Source organism: Natrix helvetica (genome assembly GCF_964273705.1).
Source record: "Natrix helvetica genome assembly, chromosome: 1".
In the NCBI taxonomy this organism is placed as follows: domain Eukaryota; kingdom Metazoa; phylum Chordata; class Lepidosauria; order Squamata; family Natricidae; genus Natrix; species Natrix helvetica.
Genome location: NC_138548.1, coordinates 98,034,402 through 98,051,974, shown reverse-complemented (window position 1 = coordinate 98,051,974; position 17,573 = coordinate 98,034,402). Strand labels below are relative to the sequence as shown.

At 50.3% G+C, this 17,573-nt stretch overlaps 1 protein-coding gene across 8 annotated transcripts in view; it reads left to right on the top strand.

Moving 5' to 3' along the window:
* The window catches only part of PAX6 (paired box 6), a 43,892-nt gene that overhangs the window by 14,170 nt on the left and 12,149 nt on the right, over nt 1-17,573 (top strand). For 5 of the 8 annotated variants that reach the window (XR_014174100.1, XM_081938398.1, XM_081938395.1 and 2 more), the window contains 6 exons: nt 699-775; nt 1,111-1,165; nt 6,681-6,811; nt 7,673-7,714; nt 7,809-8,024; nt 9,088-9,253. Coding sequence is in view for 7 of the 8 variants with exons in the window: in XM_081938398.1 (XP_081794524.1) it covers nt 1,156-1,165; nt 6,681-6,811; nt 7,673-7,714; nt 7,809-8,024; nt 9,088-9,253 (565 nt within the window). In the remaining variant the exon portion in view is untranslated. The remainder of the gene's footprint in view (nt 1-698; nt 776-1,110; nt 1,166-6,680; nt 6,812-7,672; nt 7,715-7,808; nt 8,025-9,087; nt 9,254-17,573) is intronic. The other 3 variants (XM_081938400.1, XM_081938399.1, XM_081938401.1) reach the window with 2 other exon arrangements.

Sequence of the window (17,573 nt, the reverse complement as noted above, 5' to 3'; positions counted from 1 at the left end):
TCGTTCCCTTCCCTTCTCACTGCTCTCTTCCCTCTCGGGGAGGAAAAAGGGGTGGGGGTGGGATTGTTAGTGGCTCTTGAAAAATTGTTAGGGATTGTTAGTGCCTCTTGGGGGGGGAGGGATACTTTTGGTTTTCTCACCAAAAGTAATATCCAACTAATTTAAAATGCCTCAGGTGAGATATTTGCGCAAAACCGAGAAATATCTTTCTTCTCCTGCTTTAGTATTATTGTGGTTGTTCTTATAATGATATGTGGTAGCAAGCCTTCTTTGACCTATAAAGTTCTGTCAGACCAGAGAAAGAATGTGTTATACTCGCTTCCATAAAAATCAACTCAAAGTCAAGTTGTTGGAGGGTTTGTTTGTTTGTTTTAAAACGGCAGACATACCACGGGACAAAATTTTGCATTCTTGCAAGAAGCACTCCAATATTATTAGGGAATGGGGGTATTCCCAAGAGTTTCAAAGTGAAGAAAAGCTGGACACATGAGTCTTTTGAACTGTTTTCTTTCTTAACCCAATCCGTGCTCAGGAAGAAAAACAGTTCAGAAGACTGGCATGTCCACATTTTCTTCACTTCTAAACTCTCAAGAATAGCCCCATTCTTGAATGGGGGTGGGGCAGGTGGAGGGAGGGAAGGATGTAAACTAAACAGTCCTTAATTTTATTTTTTCATGCACTTTTCTTCTTTATCCTAGTGGGAAAACTTTAATCAGCACTACACAGATGTGTGATTCCTTAAGTTGCAGGAGAGGAGAGTCCACTCATAAATCAGGCAAGTTTCAAGCCCCTCCCCCTCCTCCTCCTCCTGTGTTCCCCTATAGTACAATAATGTGAATGAGTCCATATTAGGGGTTAAAAGTGACTGACCAGCCTCTCTTCTCACATGGTAGCTGATGTGCAGAGAGAGCTGAAGAGTTCCTCAGAATGTGATTTATCTTGCATGGTTGCATGAAAGATTCAGTGATTTGTTATTAAAGATGATCAGGGTTGGGAGAGAACAAACAAATAATAAATTAAAAAAAATTGGGGGCCTTTCTTAGCCATCGTAATACTGGAACTGCCAACCTGCTTCATTACCTTGGTTAATATTGATTTTATCACTAACAGTGCCCTCTTCCCGAGCCACGTGGGATCTTGCTTCAACGGTCCACAATGCAGAACAGTAAGTGGCTCTTCCTGTCTTTTGGGATGTCAGCTTGAGCATGTCTAGTTGAAAAAGCAGTTTGGCTTGGGGGGTCAGGTGGCTGGGAAGAGAGAATATTACTCATTTTGAAAATGTCCTCCCTAGTGGAAGAGAAAGCTGAAAGAGCTTGGATGAATGAAGTTCTTTGGACTCTTCAACCAAGAGATAAGGCTTTTGAACTTGGGGGGGGGGCAGTGTGTGGAAAATTCCATTCTTTGTCCTTAAGAACATTTTGGAGGGATGGAAATCCACTCATCTCAGAAGAAGCCTTTTCCTTGTAGTTGCACCTAATGGAGATGGGCGAAAGAATATATTTTTTGTGGACTGACGAGCCACCGGTTGTAGAGAGACCCACAGTAAAATTCGTCAGCTCCTGGATTCCTTCCTTCAAATATGCAGGTTCTTTCTGACTGTTGTGGAGGGGCATTGTGAGAATAATGCTCTACATGAGGAGTGGGAGACAATATCTCCACACAAGCAGGTTTCTAGAAGTCTGGTTCTTTTCCTTGGCTCTCCATGTTATGGATTCCTGTCCACTTCACACCATCCCTTTCCCCCCAGCATTCTCCAGTGATGGGCATGACAGCAGCTTGTGCAAGAAATAGTGGAGCACGGAGGCCTGTGTAACTTTTGCACATCTTAAAACTAGGGAGGGAGGGAGGGAGGGAGGGAGGCCGATTCATTGCATTATGGCATGGTTCGCTGTTTGTTGTGGTGTGGGTAAAAAAAAAGGTGAGCTAGTTGAAATCCTCAATCTGTTGTTGCAACTTTTATTAACCTGGAAGGAAATTCCCTTAGCATGCAAGGTATTTGTTCAAGAAGGCGTGGTGCTAGGGCGATGGGAGTTGCTAGATCCAGGCCGATCGTTTGATCAGTCTGGAGAGTAAAAGCAAAAGGTTGGAAGAGACCCTCCGTAACCTCTCCGTTTTTGGGATATTGTCATAGTAAGGCCCCAGCACTCTCCAAAAAGTAAGGTAAACTAGAATCCCTCCACTAGAATCCAGAAAACTGTTCTTTACTAATGCCTTAGCAATGAGTTTTATTTCGAAATCCCAGCGAGTTCTCCCTGGCATTAGGCATTCCCTAATCATGCATTTAAAACAAAAACGTCAGCTATCCTCTTTGGCGCCGAGGCAGAGAGGCGTAATACAAATAGCAAGGGGACCTTAGGACGCTGCCAGACTGAAGAGCTGGGCAGGGTGGGCGATTTCCACCGCAAGACGTGATACTGGTTTGGAATGCTTGATTTGTTCAGTGTATTTTAGGCACGGGGTTGGAAGCCTGGAGATAACCTTCCAAGTGCGGTGGGACGGAGGAGGCGGCGGCGTCCCCGATCTCGAGAGGGCCGTTCCCAGTGGCCGGCTGAAAGGGCTTACTTAGTGCCTTCCTTCCGGAGCTCGGAAAAGAAGGGCCCCTCTTTGATCTGAGCGGGATGCCCTTCCAAGAGGAAGAGCATCGTCTCTGCCTCTACCCCCGCCAGGCCTTTCCGCAGGCTGGAGGGAATCCCGAGTGACATTGACAGGAAGGGGGGAGCCGAATTATGGGAAAGAGGTGCCAGGATATTTGCTTCTGCCAAATCTGGCCACAATTTACTCCCAGCCGCCTCGTTTCCTGGGGAATTGGGTGGAGCATAGGTGCTTTCAGCAGAAGAATGAATAAACAACCAACCCCCCCCCCTCCCCGCTATTTCTAAAAACCCGCTCCGGGTTTCCGCAGGGCCGTGGTTTCGCGCGCAGCTCCGCACCTTGGCGAGAGGACTAAGCCCCAGATGGTTGGACGCTCTTTACGATCGACCGCGCTGTTCATTTGCCGATAAACTCGCTTCGCCTTCAATAAGAAAGTCGGCCTTGGGGGCAGCAAGTCGTGCTAAGAAGCCTAACGCGACTTCTTTATTTGGAGGTAGACATGGCCGGAGCGGAGAGCTTGGAGAGTCCTCCAGCCTTATTCTCTTAGTGGGAAAGTTGCTTTTCCGGATTGTCCATGGACTTGGACAAAAAATTGCTCCCGTTGTGCAGCGTGCAGGGAAGGCGAGTTAAGCTCGCGGGTTCCTCCTGAGATCGAGGTAGGCTTGATCCGTTGAGATTGGACGGTGCCCTAAATTTCCCCAAAAGTTCTGCCGGTGAAAACAACGCGGAGGTCTTTGCAAGCGATTCCCATGTTGAAGCATGGGGATTTCTTTTAAGCCTACTGTAAAGCACCGACCCAGCCCCCCCTCCCTGGCCGGTGGTTGTTCTTCGGTTGAGCTTTTTAAATCCTAAAGATTCCTCGTTAGTATGCAAACTCCGTCTGGATTTCCTTGGAGAGAAGGGCAGGCGAGACTCCGGTCGCGGAATCGGCTCTTCAATAGGTTTTGCTTCCCTCTTCTTCTCTGGATTCGCTTGCTCTTGCACGTAACCCCCGGGTCTCTTTCCATCCCCTTGGCTTTCGGAAGAGGGCTTGGAAGTCAGCCCCATTGAGCACAGCGGGGCTTTCTTCTCTAAGGAGCCCAGCAGAGGCCCCGGCCAGGCCACGCCGGCCCTTAAGCGGCTCCAATCCGGCCCCCCTCCTGATAAAATCCGCGTTTCGGCTCGCGGCCTCTGCTTCCCTGGATCCCGGGGATTTTGCACCCTTTTGTCTGAGCCCAAGACTCGCTTGGATGTGTAGTTTCCCCGACTGGGGGGTAAGCACCTCCCCCCCCCCCGCAACCGCGGGGTCTCTTTCTGTGCCAATGCACCCGGAGGCCTGTTTGGGGAGCTGAGTTGCCGAGGTCCTGGGCGCTTGAGTTTTATCTGCGAGCTACTTTCAGAAGTGCTTCCGTGGCTGGGTTGGGGTAGCGTTGGTGAAGAGGTCCTGCTCGAGGTTTTGACTCGTCCCTGGAGATATTTCTGATAAGGACGCCTTGAGAGAGCGGCGTCCCTTATGTGGCCAGGCCTCCCCTACACCACACGAGCGTCTTTCCTGGGAATGGCAAATGCCTTTGCACTCGATTCCCTCCTGCCCCTCCACCCCCACCCCCAATTCCTCCATCCTACCCCCAGGGGAGGGGAAAGAAGCCCGCGGGGTGATTTGGGTGGAGGTCGCGGCCAGTTTTCCCGGCTTTGTGTGGAGAACTCCTGCGTGTCTGCACGTCCAAATTGGGACCATATGTTTTCCTCTTAGATGGCTCGCCGAGAAGCCGAGGCGCATAATCATTGCCCCTGGGCTCCAACTGCCTGCGTTCTCCTGGGAAATTAAGGCATTGATTAAGGCTTAACCTTTTTTGCGCGGGATTTGGGAGTTGGGCTGCCTTCCTTGAGGCGCGGCGGAGGAAAGGCGTCCCCGCCTCTCCGGTAGGGGAGCGAATGGCCTCCATCGGCTCCTGGGGTGGAGGAGGGGGATGTGGAGGCTTAGGAAGTATAGCGCTCCTCGGTGCACCTCGCAGGCCCTAGATCTCCGAGCACACAGTAGCGGTGGAAAACCACCACCCCCTCGCCGCTTTATGGGGAGCAGAAGGGGGCACCTGCTGCTGCTCGGGACTCAGCTACGGACTTATGGCCTCAGGCAGGAAGGGGGTGACGACCAAGATTTCTCTGCAGTCCAGGCCAATGTGTGGGGGTGGGGGGGAAGGAGAGGATAGGAGAAAGGGAGGATCTGGGTGCCAGCGTTGAGCATAAAGGCTCTCCAGGAAACAAGCACTTGGTGGAGGGAAGACGAGAGGGGGAGAAAAGTGGGCCTCGGATCCCGCCCCCTCCCCAAGCTTTCTTGAGCTCCTTCCCGGTCAGCTACTCCATCTATAGAAGCCAAGAGGGCCGCTGTTCCCCCTTTAGAGGTTTCTGCAGCCATGGCTGGGCAGTTCTCCAGTGGCCTTTACGCCAAGCCTCCCTTTCCCCTCCTCCCAGCCCGCGCCCCCCCTCCTCCTCTCCTCTCCCCACTGCTCTCTCCAACTCTTGTCACTTCGGATTTATCGCGGAGGCAGCGCGCCCCTTCGGTGGTGTCCGGATTGACCCTGTGGCTACCTTAAAAAGTCGCTTCTCCTCGAAGGGATAGCTAGGCGAGTTCACTCTCGTCGGAGTGATACCCAAATCCGGACAGAAAGGGTCGTTTTTATCCTGCTCCCGTTTGTCGTGGAGATGCAATATCCAAGAGCGGAGCACTGTCACAAAGTGACAGGTCTGCTACAAGTGCTCCAACTGATCTTTTCAATTAGCCTTCCATGCATGATCCGGGGCGACTTCCGCCTATTTCCAGAAATTAAGCTCAAACTTGACGTGCAGCTAGTTTTATTTTAAAGACAAATGTCAGAGAGACTCATCATATTTTCCTGCTCTTCTATATTTGGAGCTTATTTATTGCTAAGAAGCCGAGGCTCCTGGAGTCAATTTAGCAGAAGGCTCCAAAGAGAGAAGGCGAGCAGAACAGAAGCAGAGAGAGAAAGAGAAAGAGAGAGAGAGAAAGAGAGAGAGGCCAGATCTTCTCCAGGGAACCTTTTTCCTCCAAAGCTTAAAGCTGCAGGTTGGGGATCCTTTTCCAACCCCTTTTGGGAGTCTTGCCTTTGGCCGGGTGCGGGTGGGTGGAAGAGCTGTGCGGAGGGGATGCAGACCGGTGGCTTTTCCTTCCTAACCCCAGTGTCCCTTCTCCTGCCCCCTCTTTTACCGCCAACGCGTGGGGGGAGAGGCGACTTTCTGGGGGGGTGGCACAATTTGGGCGATGGGGAGAACCAGGCAGCCTGGGCTGCTTCTCCTGCTTTGCGGGGCATTGTATGGGTGGGGGGAGAAGAGGGAGGGAGGGAGGGCAGGGCACCCTTGCCGGGTCGGAGCTACCCGGTGCTCCCGAAACCAAGCGCCCGGCTTCCACCCCACGCTCAATCCGAGAGACGGGGGCTTTTCTTTTCTTTTTTTTGCTGCCACCCCCCCTCCCCCCACCGTCACTGCTTTTTGCTCGGCCGTTGCCCAATCTGCCGAAAGGATGACGGCTGAGTGGAAAGGTGTGACCAAATGTTGCTCTTCTGGACAGACCCTCGGCATGTCGCCTAGAATTGGGGGCGGGGGGTGGGAGAAGCAAGCCGGGGCGGTGGGACAGGAGAGCCGATAGCGGAGTGACCCTCCTGTCCGTCCCGTCCCTCTACCCCTAACAGGGTTGTGGAGCTGGGCTTTTCTCAAGGAAATGGTGGTGTCGATTTAGAGACCTTTGTGTCGATTTTGAACCGAGAGAAGACGAATCCCCTTTCTGTGCCTATAACCTAGACGGCTGCGACTGTGGCGGCTGCAAGACTGGAGGCTTTCTTGAAACGCTTATTTCCTTGAAGTATCCCCCCCCCCCCGCTTCTTCCAGGCCCACCTCGTGGGACAGAGCTGCTTGCGTTCGATAGGCTCCCCCCCCCCACACCTCCTGTCCCTTCCCCGTGTCCCTCTACCACCACCACCCCCGCCGCCGCCCTTGTCTTTTTCATGACCCAGGAGGGAGCTGCCAGCTCTTTCAGGGCTCCTCAGGTGACCGAGACTTCCATTGTCCTTCTTTTCCTTCGCCCACTTCGCAGGTCACAGCGGCGTGAATCAGCTGGGCGGTGTGTTTGTCAACGGGCGGCCGCTGCCAGATTCAACCCGGCAAAAAATCGTGGAACTGGCCCACAGCGGGGCTCGGCCGTGCGACATCTCCCGAATCCTGCAGGTGAAAACGCCAGTCGCCTCCCCAGTTGGAGTCAAGCCTGGGGCTTCTTGCCTTCTGAAAAACCAGGGAGGAGGAGGGCTTGCCACGGCCGCAAACTTCCCCCGTCCAGCTTTCTGGGGGGAAAGAATAATGAATTCTGCTCAGTCCAGCGGTGTCTCCAAATCATGGAAATATAATATATATATATATATATTGCTTGACCAGTCTGTCTATGCCTTATTTGTATGTGGTCACCTAGGGTTTCGAGCGGTGCCTTAGTTGGCTCTGGGAACGAACTGGGCGAGGATAAGAGATAGCCATATATCCCCAATGCCCTTCTGGGAAATTTCCCCATTGCATTGGGGACGGAGCGGGGGGGGGGGGAAGCTAAGGTGTTCTCTCCGCTCGGATGTAGTAGCTTCTGTTTTCTGCATGCATGTATTACGCAAAGGCTGAACAACCAGCAATACTCAAAGAATCGCCTTTGCTTCGGCAATCCTGACCCCCCCCCCCCTCCGAGAAGTTTTGGCCAGTATTTGGCTTTAGGAATGCAGTCGAATTCGTCTCTGATAGGTCAGTTCTATAGCCCCAAAATCCCTTCCCCCAGGAATGTATCTATTTTGAAAACTGGTCTGAAGATGCCATTGTCGTAGCTTATCTACTAAACGTCTTGTCCACATTTGCCACCTTTCTTCAGTTTTTCTCTCCCTTCCCCTGTGTCAGAAGGTTTTTTTTTTAGAAACCAACATTTCACCTTTGTAGCGTGTAGGGCCCGGAATGTAATCTTTTTTTAAAAAAAAAGAAAGAAAAGAAAAGAAAAGAAAAAAAGAAACCTCTCTAAGTAAGTTCTCATACCATTGAAGGTATATTTTTGTGTTATAGACCCATGCAGATGCAAAAGTCCAAGTGCTGGACAATCAAAACGTAAGCTTGTCATTGTTTAATGCATACTTAAACAATTTTATTTTTGTCTTGAAATTATTAATAATGTGATTTTCTGTCCACTTCCCTGATGCAGGTGTCGAATGGCTGTGTGAGTAAAATTCTGGGCAGGTATTACGAAACTGGCTCCATTCGACCGCGGGCAATCGGAGGTAGCAAGCCGAGAGTAGCGACTCCAGAAGTTGTAAGCAAAATAGCGCAGTATAAGCGGGAGTGCCCCTCGATCTTTGCTTGGGAGATCCGAGACAGATTACTATCGGAGGGGGTCTGTACCAACGATAATATACCCAGCGTAAGTTCCTCGAGAAATCTCCTTTCTGTCTGACCTAGAACAAAGCTTTAGATAACCATTCCCACCCTCTCTTTTAGCTCCGTACTCCTCCCTTCTCTGCCCCACTGTTCCTTCCATAGGGGCAAAACCTGCAAAGGGGGGGGGGGATAACTCGGGACTCACTCTTGGCTTTTAAGTTCTTGGGGATTTAAAGAATAGAAATATGCTGCTTTTGAATATCCCGTGTGTGTGTGTGTGTCTGTGTGTCTGTGTGTGTCTGTGTGTGTCTGTGTCTGTGTCTGTGTCTGTGTACATACATACATACATACATACGTGTGTGTGTGTGTGTATGTATGTATGTATGTATGTATGTATGTATAAATAAGGGTGGGGGGAGTGGGGAAAATCTTTTTGTGTGAATTAGGAATGGCACCGGCACAGGGGGATAGGTACAAGTTGAACTGTTTCATCTGGGCATTTCTTTCTAATTTGAAGAGGATGAGGCATTTTTGCCCCAGGCTATTCACTGCCCAAAAGAAGTGATTGTCCTGTGAAAGGAAAGTACTCCAGCTAACCCGCCCGGGGCCCTGCCAAAAGGGATCTAAATTTGGCTGCCTTGGTGCCAAATGTATTTGAAGGCACAGCTGAACCCAGAGGTCTCTCGTGCCACTTGCTTTTCACCAGCTTTTTGCTCAGGCTCCCGTACCATATGCCTTGCCTCCTGAATGCATCTCCCATTCCCCCCCACCCCACAGTCCTGTAATGGCAGCCTAGCGCTGCATCCTTTGGGGGGCCCCATTGATCAGAGTGGCCCTACTGAAAGCCGGGAACTTGCAATGAACGGAGCAAGAGGGCCAGGGAAGATCTTAAGGGGCCGCTTGCCAAGGAACCCGGTGAAATGAATGGTGGGCACGATCCCGGGAAGCCGAGTGAGTTTTGCTTCACTTCTGGCTTTCTTCTCTGGGTGGACAGAGTCGATCTGTTGCTGGGATGGAAAAGGAGAGGGGGATGGGAAGGGGAGGGGAGGGGGTGAGGTTCTGTACCACTGTGGCTGCCATTTGGTGGAATGCAATTTCCCTTCCAGGTCTCTTCGATCAACCGAGTCCTACGCAACCTGGCTAGTGAAAAGCAACAGATGGGAGCAGATGGAATGTATGACAAGCTAAGAATGCTGAATGGGCAGACAGGGACGTGGGGCACCAGGCCTGGGTGGTACCCGGGGACGTCTGTCCCAGGACAACCAACGCAAGGTAGGCCGGGAAGAGAGCTCAGTCAACTGCTCCTTCCCTTCTCCTCCCGTCCCTTCCCCTCCCAGATCAATCTGATTTCTCAAACGATCCAGAGCCTAAAGGGGCAACTCGACAGAGGTCTACCTGACTCTATTTCCAACTTCCTTCTCACTGTCAACTCTGCCTCCCTGGGAATGCCCACTTGACGTTTGATAAAAGCGGCGATTTTTCAATCCACTTGCCTGAATCCCACCCTTTATCTAGGATAAAGGATAGACTAGGTAGGTTTTTTTTAAAAAAAAAAAACCATGGAGAAGGAGAACCAGTGGATGAAGGGTTTAACAATGGAGGGACCGGACCCGAATTGATCTCCAGCCACAGAAACGCCCTGGGTGACTTTGAGCCAGGCATTTCTCTCAGTCCAATCTCCTCCTCAGGGTTGTTGTAAGGACAAAATGGAAGAGAGAGCACCACTGATGACCTACATTTACTAAGAAAACTGCGCAAGCCGCCAGAAGCAGAGTTTCGGGTTGTTTTTAAATCAAGTCCCTAAACAACCGCCGTCCCTTTCTCCCAATTAAAAGGCATCCCATGCTAACTCGCTGATAGACTATGAGCAAATCCTCACTGTATCCGCTCGCTTTGGAAGCGTAATTAACAAATGATGGAGCCCAGAGTGGGAAGAAGTATCCCCAATGGTGGACAGGCTAAAAAAAAAACCCGCAGTTCTTCCGTCTTTCAGGATATGATTAGTCGACAGAAGAATTGCCATCCATGCCTCTTGTAGAATCTTGCCTTTCTTTGCCAGAAAAATGAGAATTGGAGTATTGAAAATAAGTATCGAAGGGAAGAGAACAAAGAGGCAACCCCAGCAGCAGAACTCCTGCTGTTATGGGTTGCTTGTACTTGTTCCTTTTAGAAGATAAGGCTTTGGCATTTTGAAACCCAGGCTGGAGTATATTTGGATTTTTTTTTCAGGGACTCCAAATTCAGGGTTGATCTCTGCTGGCAGGTTCTGGTGCCAGCTATGCCTGGGCATTCCCAGCTTGCTTGTGGTTGGGGAAGAGGCATGTTTTCATATCCCCTTGGCTTGAGTTCACTCCCTTGAGGATCGGGGCTTCTTTGCTTGTTTTGTGTGTCCTCTCTTGGGGTGGCTCTGGTCAGCTTTTCCAGCGTCCAGTAGCCAACACCCTACTTTGTGCTGTCTGGGAAAGGAGAATGAAGAGAGAAAGCCAGAAGAGAGACCGAGAAAGCGAGCGAGCGCGCTAGAGAGAGAGGAGGAGGAGGAGGAAAGAAAGAAAGAAAATCAGTAACAATATGCAGAATATCTGGTACAAAGGATGTTTCTGTCACACACAAGAATTTGTTATGGGAACAATTCTGTCGCTATGTAATTGCTCATTAGAGATCGTTTTGTTTCTCATTAAGGCGACATGAATAAGCGTCTAGTTGAAGGAGACAGCTGTAGAAATGTTCCACAGGAGACCTCTGGACACGATATGGCACCGTTTGCCAATTAGACATGTCAGTTTTAAGAGAAGGGAGCTTTCTAGGAGGGACCCTCGGAAGACCAGGCCCCAAGCCTCATCTCGGAGGGGGGCGTGTTTGCATTGGTGGCTGAAACTAGTGGAGGACTGAGTCCAATACCGATTTTTTTGGGGGGGGGAGGTTTCCCCCTCCATCCCACTACTCCCTTGGACCTCAACACTTTGAATTCCCTTTGGGAGGAAGCAAAATATCTATCTATCAGCTGGATGCATTGTGTGTAGACGTTGTGGCAGGGATGGTGGGAACAGGTTGGATCCAGGAAATGAAATAAGTGCTGCAGCAAAAGCAAGACGGGCTCTTGTCACACCTTCAAGCTAGGGGGCTCTTTCAATACAGATCTACAGCTATTCCCACTTCCCTTCTTTCATGAGCCAGAGCAAGCTCATTCCTGTAAAATGTCTCGCTGCAATAAACCTGCCTTGAAAGAACGACCAGCTCCAGGTTTTCCATCGCTTTTCCCAAGGCTTCCACTGTCTTGCGATGTCTTGCAAAGCATCGGCATTAAAGCTTCGAGGCATTGGGCACTGCTGTTCTCTCAGGGCTGCAATCAGGCAGCCTGGGACAGCCAAACCAAATCCCAGAGGAAGGATGGGGGGTGGGGTGTTGGCCCGTCAAAGGAGCCTACGGGGTTTATTATTTGCAAGACCCTCTGGACTCTGGAGTTGCTACCTGTCTGTCGGTTTAAAGGTGGGAAAGTCGGGGAAGGTGTGGTCAAAACTTGGAATTGCCACCAGCAGGGCATTCAGATGGGAAGAGGAGGGAGCAATGTGTGGACCAGGGGGAGTTGGGTGAATATAAAAACAAGAAGGACCCTCTTCATCATACCTAACGCCAGCTGTGTTGGCAAACCCTTCCTTAGGGTTTAGCTGTACCCTAACCAGTTCTGGCTGATGGGTTGTCCTTTAGTTCATCAGGACGACGCCAGCTGGAGAATGCCAGGAAGATGCCAGGGAGGCTCTAGATGGGAGATTTTCAGAGTTTTTTCAAATCCGAGTTCAGCCAGTTCAACTCAACCCTGAAAGTCAGAAGCATTCTGGTCGCTCAGGTGAAGAGGAAAAGGATTTGCTGGGACCGAATCCCACACACTCCCTCATAGCCTCTTGGACTGTGAGACCAAGCAGTCTGAGCCCATTTGAATCGGGCACCACTGACTTTAGACTTTAATTAATAGAGCGGCGGAAGCAGCGCTCTCTGCTCAGGGGAAGATTTTGCTGTTATATCCTACCGACGTCTGTGGTTTAACTCTTTCCCCTTAACCCTGTAGCTGGCCCCTTCCTATTCTAAATGCATCGTGGGCCCGATCCTAAACCAAGGAATGCCAAGAAAAAGGCCTAATTTAATTTCGGACTAAATTCTATCCATTCTTAGTCGGAAGTAAGGTGGGGTGGGATTTAGTGAGGCTGGCCTCTGCTCATCCATGCTCAGGTTGGCATAATAAGTAAGCTGGAGGTAAGAAAATTATCTTTGTATTGGGCGGACTTCCTCTTTTCACAGACGTCGCTTTAAGATTGCCAGCATTAAGCAGGTTCTTTCCCTTCTCCTAAAGTGCACGTCGGTTGTAGCCTTCCTTCCCAGGCTTTGAGGATCGGGAAGGGATATCCTCAGTCAGAGCAAGGGAACTCTGGGGGGAGGGGTTGGCCGGAGACCCCTGCTTCACCCTCGGTTGCACTGTTGGAGTCTGAGAGCGTAGAGAAGCGGGGAGCTGGGGGGCGCCCCAAGAGGGCTTAGCAAAGGTCTTCCGAGAGAGAGAGGGAGGGAGGGAGGGAGAGAGAGAGGGAGAGAGAGGGGGGAGGGAGAGAGAGAGAGAAGAGAATTGGACCGGAGTCGCTGCGCTGGGCTAGTTCTGGCGACTCAACGGGAGCGAGACTCGGGATAGTTCGCCCAAGTGTGGGAAAAAGATTCCAGGAGGGGCTGTGGATGAGGGTGGCGAAGATCCGAGCCTCTCTTTCGGTCCATGGCAATCAGCCTCCCAGTTGCGATGAATAGGGTCCTCTCTGCCTGCCCCCCTTCAAGGATGCTCATCTTTACAGTCAGTCGTAGCCTTGCGAGGACGGTCGCTTCGACAGGATTCATCGATGGTTTTTTTTGTTTTTGTTTTTAAATTGCCTTTAACCCAAGATTCCTAATAGCAGGTGCAATTCTGCTAGTCGGAGAGGAGTTAGTGTTTCCTCCTTTCTCCTCGTTGGAGAAGTTCGAGGGAGAAGAGCAACGGCGGGGGCTTCGGCAGACCATCTTTCCCTCCCAGGGCGCTGGATGGGCTCAGGCGGTCCCGAAAGGGCAACCTCGCCCTCCAAAGTCTGAAAAGTGCGCGCAGGCCTCTGGGGGCAAACCGAGGCGGTTCTTGGGAAGCCGGCGCTGCCCGCCTTTTGGTGATGCTCGCGGGGTCGTTGGGCTTTGTCAGGCAGGAGTGAGGTGGAGAACTGGGCTGGCTTCTAGCCGGACCTGAACTGCCGGGAGTCGCTTCAGGAAGAAGATGGGGCAGGAGTCAGGCATCCCCCAGGATGATCACGGAGGAAGGCAGCCCATGCCAGTTTCTCTACCCCCCAAAAAGGATACCAGCTGTTCGCTCACTAGAAGCCCCCAGGCAGGGAGCTCTCTGTTTTGTACAGTGTGTGTGTGGGGCTTCCTTGCCTAGCCTAGGAATAAAATGTTTGAAATTCCAACCTTAAAAAAAACACTCGCCCTGGGCTCTATTCCCCCCCCCCCACCCTCCCACAGCTGGTGAAGCCCACCGTCTACAAATTGAGCCTAATTCGTTCTGAAATCTTTTGAAGCAAGCCTGTTTGGGATGGGGACGCCCGGCTTCCCAATGTTTCTCTCTCCCACCCCCGTTCACCCCCCAACCTCCACCCCCGCTGCCCTTAATCATCGGTCCCAGTTCAAACCAAAGCTTGGTTTGGGGGGGGGGGTGAAATTAAAAAAAAAGCTGGACGGGGGCTTATTTATTGGCCTCGACTCACCGCATAAAATGCGGAGGGTATAAAGAAAGGGGGGGAGCGGGAGCTTCGGAAGGCGGGGGGGGGGGAAGGGCGCAGAGAAGTAGACTTCAACGCCTTGTTTCCCGAGCTTTAAAAGGATTCCAAGTGGTTTTTTTCTTTTCTTTTTTTGCCCTGGAACAGTCATGCCAATCTCTGATGTTCTTTTTTCCCCTTGCAGGGCTGCCTCTGTGTGCCTGGATTTTAAGAGCCCATTACTCCCAAAGCATAAGGCAAGGTTAGGTCTCAGAGGGGGACAAATACGGTCTCAATCTGATAAACGCCAGGCAGCAGCAAATAAAATAATGGATACACGAGGGCTTGACAGAACAAAAAGAGACATCTCCCTCTCTCTCTACCCGGGAGAAATTCTCTAGTGATTGAGTGGTTTTAGGCATCCCCGAGACACCGTTTCTTATCGTCCCCCCCCTCCACCCGTCCCCCCACCCCAACTCCCTCCCTCCCTCCCCTCCTTATAAGTCTAAAGCTCTTCTATAGGATTTAGACACTTTCTCTTTCAACAGATGCTACAATGTTTTTGATCCCGGCTCCGCAGCTGAAAGGTGCCGCGATCGGTTTGCTATCTTGCTTGCTTTGCTTGGGGTTTTTTTCCCTTCTCTCTGCTAGTTTTCCGCCTCACTGATTAAGACACTAAGAAACCAAGGAATGATTTTATTTCCCAGCGTCTTTTTATCCACAAACTCCCCCCCCCCCACTTTTTCTTCTTCTTTTCCTGGAAACAAATCCTTATAACCCAGCGTCAGATGGTCTAGCTTTTAGATAATAGGGGCAACATATTCACTCGCTTTCTTACGGATTAGGTCCAGAGAAGGTGGAACGGGACTATTGAGTTCTTTATAAAGCTGCTTTTTCTCTTAAAAGTCTCTCTTTAAAAAGAAAGCAAGATATCTTAATTGTCTGGCGTTTCTTTCTTTCCCCCCCTCTTTTTAAAACATATCTATCTGTCTTATCCGATCAAAACTCTGGAGTTAGGCATGGGGGGGGGGGTTTGAGGAGGAGAAGAGCGGGAGGGAAGAAAAGAGATGAAAGCGAACGGAAAAAAACTCGTCATAACTGTTACTGGAAGAAAAAAAATTTATTTAGGGCGAATCTACATCGTATTTTGAAGTCAATGGAGAAGGTTCCATTGATGTTAATGGGGTTGGATCCTAACCTTTGCGGTCTTTAATGCCGGTTGAGCGAAAACAGCCTTCTTTCTGGAGTTGATTTCTTTTCAAGCTTCTCTAACCTTTGAGCTGAAAAGCCGCCAATTTTTCTTGTTACTCCCAACACACACAAACGTACAATTTGTGTGTGTCCGTGTGTGTGTCCTTCCCTCCCTCTCTCCCTCTCCCTTCCCCCCCTCTCTCACACACACCTAGGTTTGAGGGTGTTTTACTTCTTACTCTTCAGCTGTAAACCAGCTGCCTAACCTGTCCCCCTTTGGCCAGCTGACAAACAGACTCTGCGACACCCCTGGCGCTTGGATCCCCATCTGGCCAAAGGGAGAATTGCAGAGCTAGCCAAAAACTCCCCAGAGGGAAGATTTGGCCTTTCCTGGCATAGCCCAGCAATAGGGAGGTCGACCTGATGGGGTCTGAAGGGCCTCGGAAGGTTCAGCAGGGCGCTGGATCCACAGCTGAATTTCGGTTCCTTTCCATTCCCCTTTCCCCGCTTGGCCTTCCTTTGTTTGGGTTGGGTGACAAAAGAACCATCAAAGCGCCCCAACCTCTCCCTCCTTGGGCCAAATGGAAGCTCCTGATACTGTAGATGAGCTGGGAGTTCTTTGAGGTCTCAATAAAGGAGAATATTCGTAGCTCAGGGTTGAGATGAGGGGTCCTTGGTGCTCTCTGAGCTTGGTTGTTTTCTTGTAGACGTTTCATTACCCTAACTAGGTCACATCATCACCCATGTATCATGGATGGTGGTACCAAGTTTGGACAGTGAAATGTCTGCAAGAAAACAGCCAAGCTCAGAGAGCCCCCAGGACCTCTCTTTGGGGCCTCTTTGGAAGCTTAATCCAGAACAAGCCTATAGACTGTTTCCCCACCCCAATCTTTGGTTTCTCCCTTGTTTGGGAAAGCAGCTGAAGGCCTTCCAAACGAGGAGGGCATCTGGAGACTCCTCTCCTATGCCTGAAGCTTTTTCAACCGTGGGGCACATGCCACCTCTCCCACTGAGTCTTTGCCACAAGGCAACTGCTGGTGGGTTTAAGACAGGCCTGGAGACTCATCTAAGGCTATCACCCAGTTCCCTCCCAGCCCTCCCACCTGCTGAGTTGCTTGGGTACCCATGTGCCTCATGCGGGAGAAAGGAGGGAGGCCTCCCATTACCTACCAGCATCATAACCTTTGATGGCGCTGTGCCCCAAGCACCTCGGAAACACAGTGGGGCCCTTTATCCAGGCTCCAGAGGTTCTCTGGTGTGGGAAGCTAAAGGGGGGGGGCAAACATTTGGTAAAGGCCAGGCTAGAATCCCAGCAGCTTGGTTTAGACTCTAAGCCAAGAGACTGTAGGGCAACAAAGTGTCTGCTTCTTTTCACAAAAATATCAATCTAGAAGTCCTTACTCTAAAGTGCTTTAAAAGGCTGCGATCACCTTTGGTTAATGTGTAGAAGCAGGGGCTCTTAATTTAGACCCTTCTCTGCCAGTTGAAGCCTACTTAATCTAAGCTAAGTAGTTCTCTCTCTCCTCCCCCACCGTCCTCCTCCCCTCCCTTGTTGAGTAAACAGGCTGAATGTGTGGAGCTGGTCTATTCACCAGTTTAGGGGTGTTCTTTCTTTCTTCTCCGGCTCCTATAGAAGGGGGGAAAAACCCTAAAGAGCATTGAGTAGCCCAGCCTAGGGGACAGTGATTAATGATAGTAGTGCCTAAAGGTTAACATACTTCACTGAAAAGTCTGTTGACTGGGATCCTTGTGATACAATGTGGGCCACTGCACGCCTCAAGAGAATCCTTTTGTTGGGCCAGCCTGATTGTGTCCTCAAAATTCTGCCCACGAAAGTTTGCCAACCCTCCTCCTTGCCCCAAGAGTTTAATAGTTTCCTTTACTCTGCTGACATTGTGTCCTGGTGAAAAGCAGCCCCCCTTCGCTATTCAAGTGGTGGTGGTCATCTCAATAGATCTCCAAACATCCATATGGTGACCACTGGAGATGAATCCAACTGTTTAAATGGGGGAGAAAGTTGGGGTTTTAAAACATTTCAAAGTGTTTGAAAAGATCTCTACCAGATCCTGTCACAATTCTCTTTAGGGCTTTGAAGGTTAGACTCCATTGTTGTCTGATTATAACCGATATATTGCTCTAAAGTTGATTTCCCACAAAAATCTGTTTTCTAGGCTAGAGGAGAGAGAGAGAGAGAGAGAGAGGGAGGGAGGGAGGGAGGGAGGGAGAGAGAGAGAGAGAGAGAGAGAGAGAGAGAGGGAGAGAGAGAAGGGCTGCTCGTTTCTTTTTCACATAACTTTCTCCCTCTTGTTTTCCTTCTTCAGGACATGTATCAAAAGAAACCCTTGTTCTATTTTTCATTTAGCAACTTCAAAACCACTCCAAATTATGCTCTGAAAGGAAAGGGAGAGTTAATTTACTGACAACTGCTCCCCTTCTGCAGGAATGTCCATTTCTTTTGTAAAAAAAAAAAGGGGGGGGGGGAGGATGAAGCCGAGAAAAAGAGAGGAAGAAACCTTTCTCTCCATGCACACCCCTCCCTCCATTTTCCTCAGGGTCTGCAGACACTTTGAAAGACAGCTAAACCAGGAGCATATCTTTACCTCCAGCAGCTATGTGAAAACAATAAAACTTTCTCTTGTTTAATGATAGAA